Source organism: Sceloporus occidentalis, unplaced genomic scaffold (assembly GCF_023333645.1).
Source record: "Sceloporus occidentalis isolate IW3139 unplaced genomic scaffold, rSceOcc1.0.p SCAF_5, whole genome shotgun sequence".
Taxonomy (NCBI): domain Eukaryota; kingdom Metazoa; phylum Chordata; class Lepidosauria; order Squamata; family Phrynosomatidae; genus Sceloporus; species Sceloporus occidentalis.
In genome coordinates, this window is record NW_028316985.1 from 125,183,628 (window position 1) to 125,203,386 (window position 19,759).

The 19,759-nt window shown below is 38.7% G+C and overlaps 1 protein-coding gene across 8 annotated transcripts in view; it reads left to right on the forward strand.

The window, feature by feature from the left end:
- The window catches only part of SORBS2 (sorbin and SH3 domain containing 2), a 240,778-nt gene that overhangs the window by 164,648 nt on the left and 56,371 nt on the right, over window positions 1-19,759 (forward strand). For 3 of the 8 annotated variants that reach the window (XM_089525346.1, XM_089525354.1, XM_089525351.1), the window contains 4 exons: window positions 795-839; window positions 3,517-3,694; window positions 4,414-4,528; window positions 17,753-17,836. In XM_089525346.1, coding sequence (XP_089381472.1) covers window positions 795-839; window positions 3,517-3,694; window positions 4,414-4,528; window positions 17,753-17,836 — 422 coding nt within the window. The remainder of the gene's footprint in view (window positions 1-794; window positions 840-3,516; window positions 3,695-4,413; window positions 4,529-17,752; window positions 17,837-19,759) is intronic. The other 5 variants (XM_089525348.1, XM_089525349.1, XM_089525352.1 and 2 more) reach the window with 2 other exon arrangements.

Consider the following 19,759-nt stretch of genomic DNA (forward strand, 5'->3'; position numbering starts at 1 on the left):
AAATTTGAGCCAAGGATGGGAGGTCATAGTTCAGTAGGAGAATGCGTGCCTTTATGAAGCCCTTCTTTAGTTTTAGTTACGGATTTTCAAGTAACAGAGCTATTCAAAACCTTAGAACCTCTACAGAATGGGCTGCTGCCTATTAAGAGCCATTCTGTAAAGCTGTTACTATGGCTAAGAAGTTAATTAATTATGGATAGTTAGTTAATTACTCAGACTACAAGCCAGCCAAGGTAAAATGCTTTAAAATCCTGATGATTTCAACAGATAAAGAATAGACTGTAGACTGTCATCACCTTTATTGAAATACGTAGATCTTAAAATATGCTTAGCTTTGGCTGGCTCATGTCAGTGTTAGCACTTTCTTTCTTTTTTAACCTCATGGCTGGTTCACGATGACCTGCAGGATAGTTTTTGCATGAAGACAAAACCATATCATTCTCCCCATCCAATGCTTTCTTTAAGGGTGTGGTACCAGAGCAGCATGGGGGGAAAGGCACAGAAGAGTGGCTCCCATACTACTGAGGAATAAGTGTGAACTGGCCACTCATGGAAATTGCTAAGATGAAGGAAAATAACTAATACAATTTACATCTGCAATGATATAATAAGTGTATATTCTACAGGTTTAGGATGTTTTAAGAAAATAGGGAGCAGTAAATAGGATAGAGTCCAGAAGTAAGATGTTTGCTAGGCTAGTTGCTAAGCTAGTATTTTGTTTGTATTTGCAAAAACAAACCTGGTTTGTTGTGATAAACTGACAGGTATTATAACATTTATTTTTCTTTTTATAGATGATGACACAGACATGTATAATACTTCATATGCTTATAATCCTGGTAGGAATTATTCCTTCCCTTCATATGAGTCTTTTTTGTTTTTGTTAGTGTCAGACGTTAAGTTAGCTAACCCTGTTGCTCCAGTCTTTGTGTGCTTGTGTAACTAGTGTTTATTGCTGTTAAATCTCTGGGTGTTGGTTTGATTTCATGGTTTACCTGATGTCAAAATTATTCAGTTTGATTTGATTTCTAATCAATTCAAAATGTATTGGTAATGTTGCTCTTACTGTGCTCTGGTTTTATAGCTGCTTGGACAGATTCTGGCTTAGCTAGGGCCAAGGGCACAGCTTAAAAAAAATTACATTTTGAATTATGTCTCCCAGAGTCTCCCAGCTGTCACGGCTGAATGGTGGATTCTGGCCTTTGTAGTCTAAAGTTCTAGCAGAAAGTACTTTGATTTAACATTAAGTGTAAGACTGCCATCTGTAGCAGAGTATGCAAGTACAATCTGTTAGAACAATATGTTCTGTCGATAATCAAGATAACGCATTGCGTATACCACATGTAAAGGTTTTTAATGGGCACAATTCAGAAAGAGTCATGTGTTGATACATTTCTGCTTTTATTGGCCAAGAGTTAACACTGAACTTAGTATGCCTCAAATGTGCTTACTTTTCAATGGACAGTGCTGTTTATCATTATGAAAGAATGAATTAAAATACAAATTTACATATATCAAATGCAACACAGATATCCATTAGATCTGTAATTGCATCACTTTTGCCATTGAGGCAAATTGAATTTAACATAAATTGACAATATAGCAGTAGAAAACTGAAAATTACTGTAAAAATGTACATTAAGCCAGGACATAGTGATGCTCAATTTACTTGTCAATAATAAAAAGAGGGAGATGGCTGTTTATTTACACGCAAAACTGAAAAATGTGCTGCACCATAATACCAAAACTACTATAGTGCTAAAATTGTATCATAATTCAAACTTTGTTTGTAAAAAGATGATAAAAGTATAACTAATGTGAACTACATGGGTAATTGTCCAGCACTAATTCTGAGAAAAGCATCATCCTTTAACAATATTAACAAAAGCATGCCTACATATGCAAATATATATTTATAAATATATGAATATCTGTATATGCATTTCTGTTTCATATTTCTATAACAATAAAAAGGTCAAGAAAACTTTAGGTCCCATTAGGAAATGTTTTCATTGCCTTCATGGATGGTTACATTTGACCCATACCAGGACTGTATTTATCAATGCAACCCACTACTTTGTTTGGACTGCGAAAAACAGGTGTATTATCAAGTAATAGGTTTACATAAAACTTTGAAAAGTTATCTTTTCCAGCATGGTTTACTGCTGACCGGTGAATTCTGGGGATTAGAGTCTAAAAAGTAACTTTTCCATATTTTAGGCATACATAGTGCACTACATTTCATTGGATGGGACACACATTATTATTGTAATTATTGTTGACTAAACAATAGCAATCAGTCCATCAGAGCTGCCATTACTTTGAAGGACAGGTTCATTACACATGCAAACTCATGCAGTAGGGATTGCACAAAACTCCTGGACCTGTTTCAGAATGCCTGGATGAATGGTAAGGGTCAGAGAGACTTCTCTCCAATAGAAAGTATATCTTCGTAGTGCTCTTGTCCTTTATGTGATAGGATCAGCAATGATGGCATTGGCGCTTGTCTGGAAGGAGCAGGTCTGACTCCAGGCACACTTTTCATCCTTGCCCACTACATTTTTCAGATAGGTCAAATAGTGTTCAGAGACATAACTCTGAACACTAAAGCAAGGATAATCTAAGCCATTGTATTCTCCATCACCATTTAAAGATTTGAGAGCTGGACAGTGAAAAAAGCTGATAGAAAGAAAATAAACTTGTTTGTGATGTGGTACTGAGGGTTCTGTGCACAGCCAAGAAGACAAACAAATGGATTCTAGAACAGATCAGGCCCAAGCTATCCCTGGAAGCCAGGATGACTAAACTGAGGCTGTCTGAGAAAAGGCAATGATGCTAAGCAAAGGTGGAAGGCAGCAGAAAGAAAGGAAGACTACACATCAAATGGTTAGACTTATTAATCAGGCAGTCTGGACCTTTAGGACCTGAGCAAAGAGGTTGAGGACAAGGGGTCTTGGAAATGTTTCATCCACAGGGTTGCCATGAGTCGAAGTCGACTCAAGGACAATTAACAACAACAACAACCAAATTGATAGTCATGATGGTCCAAGGAAAAGGCAGGCTGATGCTGTAGTGAGTAACAACTTACCAGTGCTCTGAATTAAGGTCAGCAAGTTGTAAGTGTGTTCTACTTAGGTCAGTGGGGCATAATTTCAAGAACATATGTTTAATGACTGAATTGTCTCATAACATGACTATGCGGTTGAGTTAGTATGCTCAGATGTATTCACTGTAATGGGGGGAGGGGCATCCTACTACAGGTCACCCTTCCCCATACCACATACTATTAAATTCCAGAGCATCCTCTCAGAAGCAGATTTTAGGGACTCCAAAGGGAAGGGGCCTCAGGGATGTACCATCATATTTATGGAAAATAAGGATGTTAGCCAAAAACACTCATCAGTGCATGTTGCAACTTTGCTTGATGTTTTGGGTAGCTAGTCTCCATTTTACACCTGTTTATATTAATACATGCATTTTAGCATCTTCTATGTGTGTATTTTTGTCTTTCATTAGGTAACTTCAGCCCACCCTATTCTGCTCAAGCACATCCTGCTGCAAAGACTCATACTTACAGACCACTGACAAAAAGTACTTCTGACAATGGCACTGAGGCCTTTAAGGTCTCATCACCCGTACCTCCACCACCTCCAGTACCACCACTTCGGCCACGGCAAAGATCTGCACCAGAAAAGTGAGTCCTTCAATCACTTTGTAAAAGTAAATTTAGAACCAGCTAATTCAGAGCTAGTTAAAACATAAAGCAGGTTTTCTTCTGTTACATAGGCCCAAAACGGGCGGTCTCGCACCGCTGCCAGTTGCTCTGCAAGGGAGCCGCAGCAGCCAAACCGCGTGGTTCCTTCGCGGAGCAAAAAGAAGCCCCAAAATGGCGCTTCTTCCTGTGATCCGGAAGAGGTGCTGTGAGGCGCAAGGCGCGCACTCGCAGCACCACTTCCGGTGCGCGACGTCCGGATGCTGTGCATGCGCGACATCCAGATGCTGTGCATCCGCGACGTCAAATGGCGCCATCTGTATGCAGCGCCACCATTTTGAAGTAGTTGTTACGCGCGAGGGGCAAGGCGCATCAGGAAGCACCGCCCCTTGCGCGTAATGACGGCACCCCATAGGGCTCATCTGGAACGCGCCATAGAGACTATTTTGCTTTTCCATAAATAATTCATAAATTACAAAGATAGTGAGTTAAAGGAAACTTTTGTTGCCACTTCATTTCAGTTATCATAATATCACATAATATTATTGGGAAATATGACACACACACAAACACATATATTCAGACTACAAGCAGTTTATTTGCAAGACATAACAGAAAAGCAAGTTTGATATTCTCACTTACATCCTATAAGGCTTGATAAGAAAGGCAGTTTAACACTGTTGTGGATTTCTTATTTTTAGAAATGAGTGGGACCCTCCTGATAGAAAAGTAGACACACGTAAATTCCGTTCTGAACCAAGGAGTATTTTTGAATATGAGCCTGGGAAGTCCTCTATCCTTGAACATGAAAGACCAGTAAGTGAAGTTGGTTAAATACATTATCTTGATGAGATATTTTCTAGTACTAAAACCTGACATTATTTTATGAGATAAAATGAAATACTTTGAAATGAAATTCCTTCCATTGAATTCCTTTTTCCAAGGATCATGTCAGAGTGTTTTTTTTTAAGGAGCAGGTGTGTTTTAGTTATGCTTTTAACTCTTGTATATTTTATGTGGTTATATATTGTGTGTAGATGATTTTAATTATTTTGAATTTTAGTGAGATTTTAAAAATGTTTTTATCTGTGAGCCAGCTTTGGTTCCTCCTGGGAGAAAGGTGGCATACAAATGAAGTAAATAAATAAAAGGCTGTTTGTGGTGATTGAAAGTCATGAACAGAATAGCTGTGAAAAGATTTTTAAGTGAAGTTAACATTGTGTGATACGTAACATGTTTTTTTTTTACTTGCTTGGTACTATATTTTAACATTGAAGGTTTGTTTAAATGGTTGTGTCACTTTAAAAACACCCACATGCTTTTTTACTTAGTACATTGGCAAACAAATACTCACAAGTCTCTAGTCACAATATGTGAATGTGGACAGTTCACCACTTTTCTGTAATTTTGGAAGTGTACCTATCTAAAACATGAGAGTTGTTACACATGTACATAAAATCTCTGTTCTGGGGCATGCCAGAAAAATTAAACCCACAAATGTTATAGATCGTATGCTTATATGTGTATACAAAAATGATAACTGTATACATGCTAACTGCTGACTAAAGTTCCTCAATGTTGTTTTTTAAGCTAGGTGTGGAATTATTTAAAAGCATGTTTGTTAAAGCTGCAGTCAAATGCATGGATAATTACTACTAACTAATTGCTGGTAACCAAGAATGTATCTTCCACTAGATGTGCTCATGGAGATTTACTCTGTTTATCTAGTCTTGGGGGAACTGTGTTACTCAAACATACTATACAGAACAGAGCATTGCTAAATCTCCTTTGTTCCAAATGGCAATTTTGGATTGAATGACTGATTGATTTACTTAATGCTAAGGGGTTTTTTTATCTTATGCTGTTACAGTGTAGCTATTCCTTCTGAATGATCCATATCAGAATTAAAACAGATTAAATATAGTATATGGTATGTTTTGATGCATTTCTGTCTCTTCCACTCTTGTCAGTTAAGGTATAGTTTCTAGCATTTACTAAGTTGCATTATTAATCATTCTGAATGTGAAGAATTTGTCAGTAACTTTTAATAGCCCATACTACCTGTTGAATTCAAATTAAAATCCTGTTTGTTTATTAAATTTATATCCTGCCTTTCTGTCAAAAACTGGCCATCAAACCACCTGAGTAGTAATAACTTTTTAAAAAATATACAACTACAGTTAAAAATAAAATCACACTGAAACCACAATTTAAAACACAGCAATAAGTAAAAAAAATTTAAAAGTCTGAATGAAAGTGTTTTTCCCTGTCACCCAAAAAGAATGGGGAGGTGGGTATATGGGATGTCTGTTGCTAGATACTCAGGCTGCATCTACACTGCAGAATTAATGCAGTTTGATTCTATTTTAACTGCCTTGGCTCAATGCTATGAACCTCTGGGATTTGTAGTTTGGTGAGATATTTAGCTTTCTCTGTCAGAAAGGCCACAACAAACTGCAAATCCCAGGATTCCATAGGATGGAGCAATGAGTTAAAGAGGTATCAAACAGCATTAATTCTGTGGTGTGGCATCAGCATTAAAAACAATCTTGGCTAATTTCAATGCACTGGTGTACATAATAATGCATATTGTGAAATTGTCATTTTTAAAACGTAATGAACCAATGTGGTCATCAATGCATTCAGAACATTGTATCACTGAAACCTTTTGAGAACCAAGCAAAAAGACCCATCTCCTGCCTTATTTCAGAATTATGTCCATAGGAGCCTGTCATATATTACAATGCAGATGAAACTGGAATGGATCTACATGCTATAAGAAACACAAGGTACAGCCGAAAATTTGCAGTCAATGATAGGTCCTCTCCCCACTCAATCTCATATTGGTAAAATCTAATTCAGCCTATTCCATATCTACTTACCCATTTGTAAAGGCAAACATAATGCTGTCAACATGATATGGAAATGTGAGAGAGATTCTCATAATCAGAGCATGAAAGAGATTGTTCCTCATGTTACAGAGGCTGGTGGAAGGGAAACCTGTCCTTACATAGCTGTTATTTAGGACGATAACATTCAGTTGTACCTTTAACTGTGTACCTTATTACAATGAATGGGTTTTCCACACTTAGTTCAATTGACCTCATTTTCAGCCTTGAATGAGCACAAACTGGCAACCAGGAGTAATGCTATATCATTTCTAGTGTGCCCAAATGTACTCCAGGGAGTTGTAGGGCTGAAAATTACTCCCACCCCATGCAAGTACCTGCCTCTCATATACATCAATGAAATTTCTTCAGGGAAATCTAGTATCTCAAAGGAAAGGAACTAATTAACTTTTGTAATGATGCACATGATTTGCTTGAAATTAGAAAACTAGTCACTATTCTCAGGGGTGAATTCAGAAACTACCCCAGAATTATCAAGGGTATATTTTATCAGCAGTTCTGCAGAGATAATGGGGAAATTGTTAGGGATTTCTTTGTTTTTTGCAAGGTGATATTTCTTATGCAGTGGTTGCATAAGAAAAACAGTTAGACAGTTAAAAAAATGTTTAGTTCTCAGCTACTGAATACAGAAAAACTGCAAACAAATTTGGTTTGTGCACTTTTTCAGTGATACTGTAGAATTTCCAGATTCAGTAAATGCAGCTTTCTACAAGGAAAACAGTATCGAACTTTGTGTTTTATCTGTTGCAAATTGCAACCTCACTCTCTTCTGCTCTGTACAAGTATCAGTAGGGACAGCTCAATTAGGCATGACACAGGCAATTACACTGTTTCTCATGTTGTTTCTTTTAAATGAAATACAGCAGCAGGAGGCTGTGAATTTGATAAGAGGTACAGGGAAGAAAGCAGCTGTTGAACCATTTCTGGTAGTCTTTTCATGCAAAATAACCCTCTGATAATCTGCTTTTCTATCGCTGAGAGAAAACTCTCGGGTACCGCTTTTCTAGTTGGATCCTGACAGTGAAATCTTACCATTTTCCTGAACTTTTCAAGCCGTTGCTGAGCTATCCAAGCATTCTTCATGCTGTGATGAAATTAAATAACTTTATTGATAAATATTTCAAAGAATTTGGATGCTGTCCAACGCTTCTGCTCTTCTGCAAATCATGGCTTCTGAGCAGCGTCTAAATCAATTAACACAGAACGAAGCTGTTAATGTAATATTTGTTAAGAAGTCTCCACCATACAAGTCATGTTAATTAAAAAAGATTTCATTTGCATAAAGTAATAGACATTATTTTATTTTATTTTTTTATAGAACTGCCTGTTTGGTGGATTTAAAAAAAGCAATTTACAGAGTATAATATAACAGGGTCCTTGTCTTTTTATATTGTGCTAATGAGTGAGAAATTCCTACTAGTAATTGTCGTGCAAGACCTCCTATCTGTGCCTTGAGGTTACCTTTTACCTCTTCATTATTAGAATGCCCCTCATCAATGACTCCTGCCCAGCATCCACCCTTTATACAGTTTCCATAAACATATAAGGGCTAGGGTCCCAAGTGTCTTCCTCTTAAAAGTTTAATATCTTCAGTAGCATGTTTTTATGTGCCTATATGGTTTAGAATTCACACAGACAGAGGCTTCTGTTGCAACAAATAAACACTGACTTTATTGAATAACACTTAACAAGAATGTAGTTTAGGTGGAATAGTCCGAAGGTGGCATGGTTATATAAATAAGATGTTGCAGGCATTTCCCCTTTTCCTCTTTACAATATCCAATACACTTTCTCTCCTACTCAGTATTCCTCTCTCACTTAGTTCTCGTCAAGTCCTTTCAACTCTTTTAAACTCTCTTACACTCCCACTCAACTGACACTCATGTGAACAGAACTCTTTTGAATTCCCCTTAATTTAACTGACATCCAAAAGCACACTGCAGAAATAATCCAGTTTGAGACCACTTTAACCGCCCTGGCTCAATGCTAGGGAGTTCGGGGAACTGTAGTTTTGTGAGACACTGAGCTTTCTCTGTCAGTGAGTTCTGGTGCTACAACAAACTACAAATCCCAGGATTCCATAGCACAGAACCAAAGCAGTTAAAACAATCTCAAACAGGATTATTTATGCAGTGTGTTTTGGACCTGACTCATCTGCCTGAACTGCCTCACAGTCACTCACTCTTCCCTTTTATATATGCTCTTTCCCCTGCAGCCCCCCCTCACAGTCAGCCTTAACTGGGATTGGCTGTCAGGAGACCAAGTCCTCCGTCACAGTAATGCAGACTGAAATCTGACCAGATACAATAGATATTAAATCATACATGGTAGCATAGGCAGAGAACAGATGGGTCAATGAGCCCTGGTGGCACAGTGGTTAAATGCCAGTACTGCAGCCACAATGTTGTTAGTTCAATCCTGCAGGGCTCCAGGTTGACTCAGCCTTCCATCCTCTCAAGGTTCAGTAAAATGAGTACCTCGCTTGTTGAGGGCAATTGGCTAGCACATTGTAAACTGCTTAGAGAGTACTTAGCACTACTAAGTGGTATAGAAATGTAATTGCTATTGCTAAACCTTGTTAGGTTGTCACTTTATTCTCATTTCAGTTTGCACTTTTAACATAGCACCAAAAAGATCTCTTTCCCTCTATAGGTTCAAAGCTGCATCATAGATTCACATGGTATGCCTGTCACGTGTGGATGAGGGATTCACTTGCCTTTCTCCTTTCCCAGAATATAGCTGGCATCTTCTATTTTTTGTGGGCTGCTTAAAGATACAGCAATAGGAAAGGCTGTGCAAATGACAGCCACAAAAGGTTTGCTAGTCAAATGAGTATGACAGAGAAGAAGCCATTCCAAAAAAGAGAGCATCCCTCTTTCACTACTGGATGCTAGGGGTAATGACAGCAAGGGAAGCTGGTTACTCTGATGTTAGTAAGGCAGTGAATCTCTTTTGGGTTTTACTCCAAAATTTAACGAAGCTATCCAAATCATTGAATGGACCAGATCTCAGTGTATGAACCAGCCCTAAGATTTATTTCTCACACTTTTGCAGCAGGGAACTTCTGCCCTGTGTTACGTAAGTGCCTTATTCCCTTGCTTGACTTGATATTTTGGAGTCAAACCCACCCACTCTCCAAAACAGGGCTGTTTTGGGCAGAGTTCACATGGAAGGGGAAACTGAAGAGGATGTGGAGACGTAGACATGTTCCTTAAACCTCCACAGAGAAACTGAGAAAAGCCCACTCCCCTCTCCAAGCGAGATCTGCTTATTGAACTGTGATGCAGAAGGAACTTAAGGAACAGCTAAAGTGAGGAATCAAGTTCTCCATCTTCCACAGTGCCCTTGATGGCACTGTAAAAGCAAAGAAAATGAACAGCATATTAAATGAATCAGTGTTATAAAATCTTTTGGGTACTTCATAAACTACACCCAGATGAATGAGAGCTGCAAAAGATATTGTAGCTGTTTAAAAAGAAGTCATCTGCCTTCTCATTCACAAGGCTGACTCCTTCTTACAGATGGGATAAGTTCACATTCATTACAAATTTTAAACCTTCTCAAGTACTGTAATATTTTAGAAACATATGGTCATATTGGCTTGGCCTTGGATTTGCCCTTCACAGAATGGTATCAGTGTTTGAGGACTTAGAAGATTTTCCTACCAGCGCTTTACAGCTAGTAAAACGCCAGTAAAACCTTTAGGAAGTGCATGTGTCTGAAAGCTTGACGTGCTTCCTAAATATCAGGGAATCATCCATTTGCTTCCAGCACCCCTGAATAGTTCAGGGAACTGCAATTCCCTATGAACAGAAACTTTGTGTTCATAGGAAATGGCTGCTCCCCAAACTATTCAGGGACACTGGAGATGAGCGGACATTTTACCAGTACTTACCCCACGGTAAGTACTGGTATGAAAACCTTTCTTGATTGGTGACGGGAATCATGCAGTCCTAGAAATGCTATTGTAGTGCAATTCCCAGCAAGCATCACCATTGGCAATACTGGCTAGTACTGCTGTGAGCTGCAGCTCAACAATAGATGAAGGACCATGTGCCTTAGTTAAAATGGACAAAAGGTTCCAGTTCAGCAATAACCAAATTGCAGTTATTTGAACATCCTTTTCATCTCTTTGGCCATGGCAGAGGAGGAGAGATGAAAGAGGAGAACTCCAAACTGTGATATAACAATTTCTTTCTAGCTGTGCTATGCTAAATTCACACTGGTTGCAGGAAAGAAATCCAGAGTCCTGTAAAAAGTCTGAAATGAATAGAACTTATCTTGCTTAGAAATGCTAGTTCTGCAATTTCATTTTGGAAGCTCCGTTTGAAGTTTTTCTCTTAACATATTATGGCCTTCAGGTCAGCAGCAAAACATCCTGTGAGACTAAAATATTCTCCTGCTGCTTTCTGAACTCTGCCATTTTAAAATTAAATGTGCATCTTTTTAGATTTATTTTTTATTCTTTGATTGTTTCTTTAAGCTGACACATGGTAATGAAATAAACCTTCATGAGAGTGGGCTGCTTGATCCTTTTCTGTTTCATGTGCTATCCTGTAGTCTTAGATCTAAAGCACACTGCAGAAATAATCTAGTTTGAAACCGCTTTAACTGCCCTGGCTCAGTGCAAGGGAATTTTGGAAACTGTAGTTTTGTGAGACATTTTGCCTTCTCTGTCAGAGAGCTCTGGTGTCAAGATAAACTACAATTCACAGAATTTCCTAGCACTGAGCCAGGGCAGTTAAAGCGGTCTCAAATTGGATTATTTCTGCAGTATGTTTTGGACCTTTGTTTCATAGGATATTTAGAATTCTCTTTCAGAGAGTGCGAGCTACCAATTCCAGGATTCCATATGATGCAGCCATAGCCATTAAAGTGGAATCAAAGTGCTGTAACTGTGTGTAGTGTGAAAGGGCTTCCTAGAGTACTTTGCATGCAATGCTAAGCCAAAATGTATTGTTATGACAATGAGCATAGACTCCCTTGGGCTTGCATACTCCCCCCTCCCCCGCATCTTCCAGCATAAATTCAAGGAAATGTTCAGAAGCTTTCTCGTCTGTTTTAACCCGAGCTTGTTATTTTGTCCAAAATCAAACTACACTCAGTCTTAATTTGGATTAGTATACCATCAGGCCTCCCCAAAGGAACTGAGCCCTTCCCAGAAAGTATCTGGCTCCATCCTCCACTCCCTTCCCCTTTTGTGTCATGTCTTCTTAGATTGTAAGCCTGAGGGCAGGGAACTGTCTAATTAAAAGATTGTATGTACAGTCCTGTGTAAATTTACAGCGCTTGATGATGATGATGATGATGATGATGATGATACATGAAGCTGGCTTGTCCTTAGTTAACCGTAATTAAAATGAATTGCAATTTAAGATTCAGATGATATGATAAACTGCAGTTATTTGGAAATGGAGGTAGAAGCTTCTAATCTTTGTTCAGCCATGCTGAAGAAGGAACAGAAACATACAGGTAGATAGGTTCTTTCTTGTAATTCTAAACTATGGCTTCTGTTTACCTCCAAAAACAGTTTGCTAAGTGCTTTCTCACAATTTTGCTATATCCAATATCCATTATTTTAGCCCTACACATAGTTCCTATAGTTTATTAATTTATACCCCAGCTTTCTCCCAAAACTGAGGCTCAAGGAAGTGCAGAAAATTAAAACAAATACTGAGAAACCTATATACAAGACATAAGTAAAAACATTCAAAATGTTGTTGTTAGAACACAATTAATCTGTCCATGGAATTTAAAACATTTAAATAAACCCATTAAAAAACAAAAGATAAAAGTTAGTAAAAGAACATACTGTTAAAAGGCCTTGGTGTCACTTCCTAAAAGCCTGTCAGAGTAGGAAAATGTTCATTTATCAATGGAAGGATAGCTGGGAAGGAGCCATCTTAATGTCCCTAGGTAATAGTAATTGTTTATTATTTAATGTTTGGACCAAAGGGCATTCACATACAAAACAGGTGGCTATGTATCCCTAGAAAGGGAGTTCCAAGCATGGGAGCTTCCACGGAGATGGCCTTCTTCCAGATGTGCTTGTGAAGGTGATGACACCAAGGGAAAGGTCATACCTCTTGTGCATAGAGGTTTTCTTCAAGAACCAGATGTTGAATGTTAATCATTTGTAAAACACATCACTCCCCAGGGGGTAATAACTGGAATTCCTTGTCCCCACAAGGAACGTGATTCACATTATCAACTACATCCATTGGTACAAGGTAGATAAACAGTGAGTAAATCCCTATAATATATTGGCAGCCCTAGGGGCTTAAGGGCTTCACAAGCAGGCTTTTCAGTAATGACTAGCTAGGCTCCTTTAGCAAGCTAGGAAATGAAGGTACTCAATACAGGAAAAAATGAGAGCAGTACTTTAAAAAGTGCAGAGAAGATAATGTATTGCCCAATGCATTTGAGTATAATAACTCTTCCTCGGGGTTGACAGTGATTTAGTTCCTTCAGACGCAGACTAAATATGTATCCCTTACTACCTTCAAAAAAGCAGACAAACCCAAAACCAGATAGTATGCAATAATGCTTCTCAAGGTATTTGATGTAGAAGATTGGATTCCATAAGATACAGGCATAAGAATTAAACTGGTGTCAAAGTGCTTTAATTGGAAGAAACTCTTCTAGAACATGGGCCCCAGACAGACAGGCCCAAATAAAGCTGATTCAGGTCACTTTGGAGGTATGCTGTTTAAATGATGCATGCATACTAAGAGTCCGGAAGTCACGCCAAAGCCATGATCCAGCCCTAAGCACTGGAGCGCAGCTTTGGTGCAACTTCCAGACTCTTAGTAAGCATGCATCATTTAAACAGCATACCTCCAAAGTGACTCGAAGCAGCTTTATTTTGGCCTGTCTGTATGGGGCCATGGCCACACAGCCTGAAAAACCCACAAAAAACTATGCTTTAATTGTGTTGCGTGAAAGAGACCCTAATCCTGATTGTTATAGCATTATTATAGAAGATAAGCCCTCCCTTCAGCCACAAAGCCCTCCCTTCAGCCACCATCTTGGGGAGAGAGAGGCAGGCTGGCCCAACTGCCTGCCTGAAGAAGACAAGCCCTCCCTTCAGCCACCATCTTGGGGGGAGAGAGGCAGGCTGGCTCCAACTGCCTGCCTGAAGAAGACAAGCCCTCCCTTGTATTGTTTTTAAATTGTATGGGTGGGTTTTTGTATTGTTGCACCATGTATTGGTTTTGATGGTGTTTTTGTAAACCGCTGTGATCTACAAGGAATAGCGGTCTAGAAATAAAATTTCATTCATTCATTTACAAGGGAAGTAGGAATACAAGGGAGGGAGGAATAGCATTACTTGCAAGGGAGGTGTTTAATTTCTAAAATGAGAAAGAGGAGAGAGTCTACTGCACCAGCTCTCATGTTTCTGCAAATGTGCACGTGTGCATGCAAGCAAATATGATTGTGTTTAGGAATAAAGCTCTGCTACCTCTGTGGGAAAGGGGCCATTGTGGAATAGTGGTTTGAGTGTTGGCCTATGATTCTGGAAACAGTGGCATCACTAGGGAGGTGTGGACTGCCCCAGGTGACACCCTAAGTGGGGGGGGGGACACCACTACTCCTCACCTTTGGCTGGAAACAGGCTGTGCATTTGCCTGTGTCTCTTTAAAATGCTGAAGAGATAATGTGAGTGGGGGTGAGGCTCAGTGGGAGGAGAAAAGAGAGGCCCCAGGTTTTGGTTTTAAATTAAAATTCCAAAATTTCCAAAATTTATATATATATATATATATATATATATATATATATATAATATTAAATTTTCTTTAAAAGTATCACATTGTATCAAATTTCCCTTTAAGCGCATGAAACAATGGATATGTAAATACGTTTATTCTGTGCCTATGATACTGTAATTTGAAGTTATCATCTTAATTGTGCCAGTTGTTTAATGTCACAACAGTTACCATGACATTCAGTAATATGTGGGAATTATGATTTATGAGTAATATTAGTACCAAAAAAAACCCCATTACTGAGGAATCTGTATGGTGTGGAGAACAATAAGGAGGGTAACACAGTGAGTTACTGCACCAGGTGACACCAACTGTAGGAACGCCACTGTCTGGAGACCAAGGTTTGAATCCCAGCTCGGCCATGTAAACCCACTGGGTGACTTTGGACAGGTCACACTCTCTCAGCCTCAGACGGTGGCAATGGCAACCCCCCTCTAAAGAAACCTGACAAGAAGACCCCGCAATAAGGTCACCTCAGGGTTCCCATAAGTCAGAAACAACTTGAAGGCATGCAACAACAACCTTAGTCAGAACACACACTTCTCATTAGTTAGAAGGAGTAATAGAAATCTACACCTCTCCCCACCTCTGCATAAAAAACAAAACAAGCATGACAGCACACAGGCCAGTAGAACCAAAGTAAAAGTGCTATTTCTATATTCTATTAGGCCTGGGGTGCCCAGGGGACAGGGGCTGCATTAAACACTCAGAATCAGAAACACCACAGAAAGTATATCCCTCCCCTGTCACCACCATACCACACTGCTGGATTTTTGTAGTACAGCAGGAGAAATCATACTTTATCCCTGAAAACAAGGACTGTGAGGGCTACATGCCAAGTTTACTAGGGAAAATGCAATGGTTTTTGTGGCGGTGGCTGAACTGCCAAAATTTAGCATTGAAAATGTGGCAAGAACTGCAAATACCACAAATGGGTTACACCCATGGGCCACAGGTTGCCTACCTTTGATTTAGGCATTTGGTGTGAAGGAATCTTACTGCTTTTGTTAATATAATTGCAAGAATTGGCAATTGGCTCCTGTTGGTTCTGGCTCTATCTAGTGTTGACTACTCTGCCATTTGCTCTGTCAGCCTAAATCAGCACTTGCCACCATTGCTGACAAACTAGAACATTGAGCTTAGATGGATGCAGGAGAGGGGGGATCTTGAAAATGTTTACTTGAGCACTAATGCACTAACATAAATTGTGCTGCTGAGCAAGTGGGAACTAATAGCATCTATGCTTTTCTGCTAGCTCTGGAGCAGTGCACGAGTTTAAGACACTTGCTTTCTGGACCTGGGCATGGGGAAAAAAGATTATTAGGCCTTGAAGTGTCTGATCTGATCTGTGAGAATTATATTTTCTTTAAAACATTTCTGTCTTTATTTTTTTTTTCTGTCCCAAGAATGGCTCCCAGAGTGGCTTGTGGAGGCTCATTTTTTTAAAAAAAATGAATTTGTGAATGATAATACTCTCATAAAAACAGCAGCTACTAAAAGATCAAATAAAATTTTAGTTCCATGGCAGTCAGTAATGAGAGCAAGTGGAAAATCAATTGTTCTTAGGAATTTAGGTTGTGCAGTGTTATGTCAGACTTGTACTGCTCCTGGTGAGAATCACAATGCCAAAACTCTTATCCTTTTGAGTATGAATGCATTGTCTTGAAAGATGACGTTCATCCTCAAGTGGAATTGTTCAGGTATGTTAACAATGCATTGCAGTTATACAAAGAAAAATGGCTCGGAGATGAAAATTTTTGTTTCTTGCTGCCCTCTACTGCACAGTCAGTAAATCAAACTCACATGTCTCATGAGAAAAGTCAGGGAAAGGCTGTATTATTTTACTGTGCATTTACAATTGGGATGGATGATATTTAGGCTACATTTCCTTTGATCCTTTACATAGACTATGCTGAGTTAGGCCTGGTTGGAATTGCAGTACCACAGCATCTAGGAGGAGAAGAGAATACAACAGCATCCCCTCCTGTGTGTTATAAATTGACAGACTTACATTTCAGCTTACCCATAGTGAAAGGCTGCTGCCTTCTTCACTACCCTCAGTACTAGAGGTAAATCAGCGAGCTGGAGGGATGACATTGAAGTGCTAGTAACTTCTATCACAATAGAAATATTACATTATTTACTACATTTTTATACTGTTATTCCTAAAATGGAAGGATATACAGTAGACCCTTGTTTTATGAAAGGGTTTGATCTGTATATGCTCAAGTCCCATTAAATATAATGACATAGAAAAATGGTGTCCCTTATAAAAAATGGAAAATCAAGGTTTGATATTTGAAATTTATACTTTTTTGAACATTTTCAAACCATGGATGCTTGAATCCATGTATAAAAAATCAGTGTATAAGAAGGGCTGACTGTACAGTCCTTCCCTGGTTTGACTTTTTTTTTTATTCTTACAATAACGCTGTAGGATTAATATAGAATTATGCTGAGAAAATTACTGACAAAGGGTCATAGTGAAATGAGGTTTCTCTGTCTTAAGTCCAACACTCTAACTACAATAATCAATATTTATAATTAATCAAGAGCACCTTTTAGCAATTAATTATGTAATGAATTTTAATCTGATTAAATTGGTCTCCCTGGTCATAGCATATAGAACTACATTTGGGTAATTTTGACTGTGTGCTCAGTGCTGCTTATTTTGAGGAGGGAAATAGCAGGAGTGAGTGGCTAGAGTTATTCATCCTTTCCCAAAAAGACAGTAATACTCTCAGAGCCATCACTATTTTACATACAGTTTGTTAGGCCAAGAGCCTGACTGAGCTGTTCTCATGCTGTATATTGCTTCTATGTGCTTGGCTTTGAAATGCAAAATTAACATGCTTTCCTTGTCTCAAATCTTGTGCATTTAACTGTCATTGGTTAGCCTGTATAAACTTTCCTTAAGCAGATGTAAAGGATAATCTTTTGTATTAAACAAAATCTGCCAATCTTCGCTTACTCATAAATAAATACAAAAATGACTAACACACAAGCAAGCAGGTGGTGTGTCTACTTGTAGTGAAAACCTCTTCTTAAAAGCTCATGGTGATTTTGTGTAATCTTATTCCACATTCAGTTTTTCAAAAAGCACATCATATTTTCAGTCTTGTGTCTACGTAACAATTTGGAGGTTGAAGCTGAAAAGGAGGAGTTCAAACAACCAGTGTGTGACAACTCTCAGATCTCATTTCACCATAAAATTCCCTCTTCCATTCCTTTGCTTTTGTTTCAGCCTCTTGCTCTTCTACTTTTTGTGTTAATGTTTGTGTGTCATCAGTGTGATATGTCATTTCTAACACTTTGATCAGTGTGTGGCTTTTCCTTCCCTTTTTTTTCCTTCACAACTCTTCCAGACTGATCGCATAAACCCAGATGACATAGATTTAGAAAATGAACCCTGGTATAAATTCTTTTCAGAGCTGGAGTTTGGACGCCCGGTAAGTGAAGATAGTATCAACTTAGGTGCATACTACACCTTTGTAGATCCAAAACACCAAAATTTTAGATGTTTCAGTACATAAAAAAGGGAGTATTTGCTGTATATTGATGTTGATATAAGACACACACACACACACACACACACACACACACACACACACATATATATATATATATATATATATCAGAGTTATCATTAAAACATTTCATTTTCTGAGAGAGAAAAAAATCCAACCAAGGTTGAGTAGTTATTTTTAAGAATGGTGAACCAAAATGGACCACTCATATACTCCCTTTTTATTTTTGCTAAATATAAATGAATCCTTTAGCTTATTGAAATATCATAATCAGGAGGTACTATTTTGGTCATTAGATTGAAGTTATCTAAGTTACAAAACAAACACAATACCCTGTAGTTTCTATTATAGTTTTTGTTATGGCTGCTTAACAATGAGAGTATCCACTATTTCAGTGTAGTATAGGATTTTGCCTGTCTGTTGCAAGACAGAGCCATTTGAAATAGAATAGGGCCTAAACCCAGTTCCACACCAGCATTCAACATGATGGAACATCCTCTGCCCACCCATTCTGATGCCAGCTCTAGAAGGTTTGCCAGCCTGCTAGAGTGAGTTTGGAGAGTGTAGAGAGAGGGCTGCAACAGGAGAAGAAACCATCATTGTCATGGTGGAAGAAGTTTTTTCAGCAGAACCACTCTGTAGGATGCTAGTCTATGTGCTTATGAATAAGGAGAAGTTATCTTCTTCCCTCCCATCTGTATTCTGGTATCAGACACTCACAATCCGATGCAGTTATCTCCATAGAAGGAAGCATCTTTGGATATTCCATGACCTGCTGCCACCTAGAAACATAAGTGCCTTTTGCTTCTATTACTGAATTGCTGGTGAGCTATATGAAGGCGACCTTGGCTGGGAAAAATATGTACATTTCAGATGGCCATCAGGCTGATGGCTCCTTATACCTTGCTCAAGGTTGGACTGAAACAATTCAGATACCAGGAGGCTGAAGTACTTTTGTTCTGCTTTTGTGGTCCAAGGCAGCTCTTAAGTGTTCTTTAATTCTCTTTGGGATAAAAATTGTGAGCTCATTCTCTCAATTGGGCCTGTTGTTTGAACTTTCAGCAGTGTCTGAAGTGATTTTAAAAGGAAGTGTCACTGGCCAGCCTGGTACTTCTGCTGGTAGAAGCTGCTTCTTCTGCAAAAGCAGAAGGGCAATATCAGTGCTATCCCACAATCTCCTCATTCCCCTATGCACCCGCAAAACCTACACTGAAGGACAGGAAAATCAGATCTATGGTGTTATGGAGTGCTGCAAGGGGAGAAGAAGAGAAGATAATCTCAGTACTACAACAGGCATTGAATTTAGTCCATAGTGAGACTTGGAAGGCATGTCATTTCTCTTGCATTGTGCTTTGTAATCATAATTTGCAGAGAAAGTTCACCATTCACACCACTCCCCACTTACTTCCATTATGCTAAATGCTGGTCACCTTCATCAATCACATCAACAGAAAGATAGCAAATTCCAAACTGTAGTTCAGAATATTTCTGTTTCACTAAGCAGAAGCTCATGCTTACAACAGATAAACATTATCACTGAGAATTCATTGATGGCAATCCAAGGTTGGGATGTCATGGCATGTAACAAGAAACAGACTTTCTGTCATAATGCCAAGTTTGTGGATTCAGATGACCACCTTGTTCACCTGATGTCATGCAAAAGTCTGTTATTTTGAAGCTTTTACTGTGTATCATCTCAGTGAGAACCTTTTCACTTTCCTAAGAACAGCAATACTCTGTCAGCATTTTAGTGGAATCTGCAGCCAGATTAGCCTTGCTGCTAAATGAATGCAGCAACAATATTAAGCTCCTCCCTCAGTAAGATGTACAAAAATGTATCTGTAT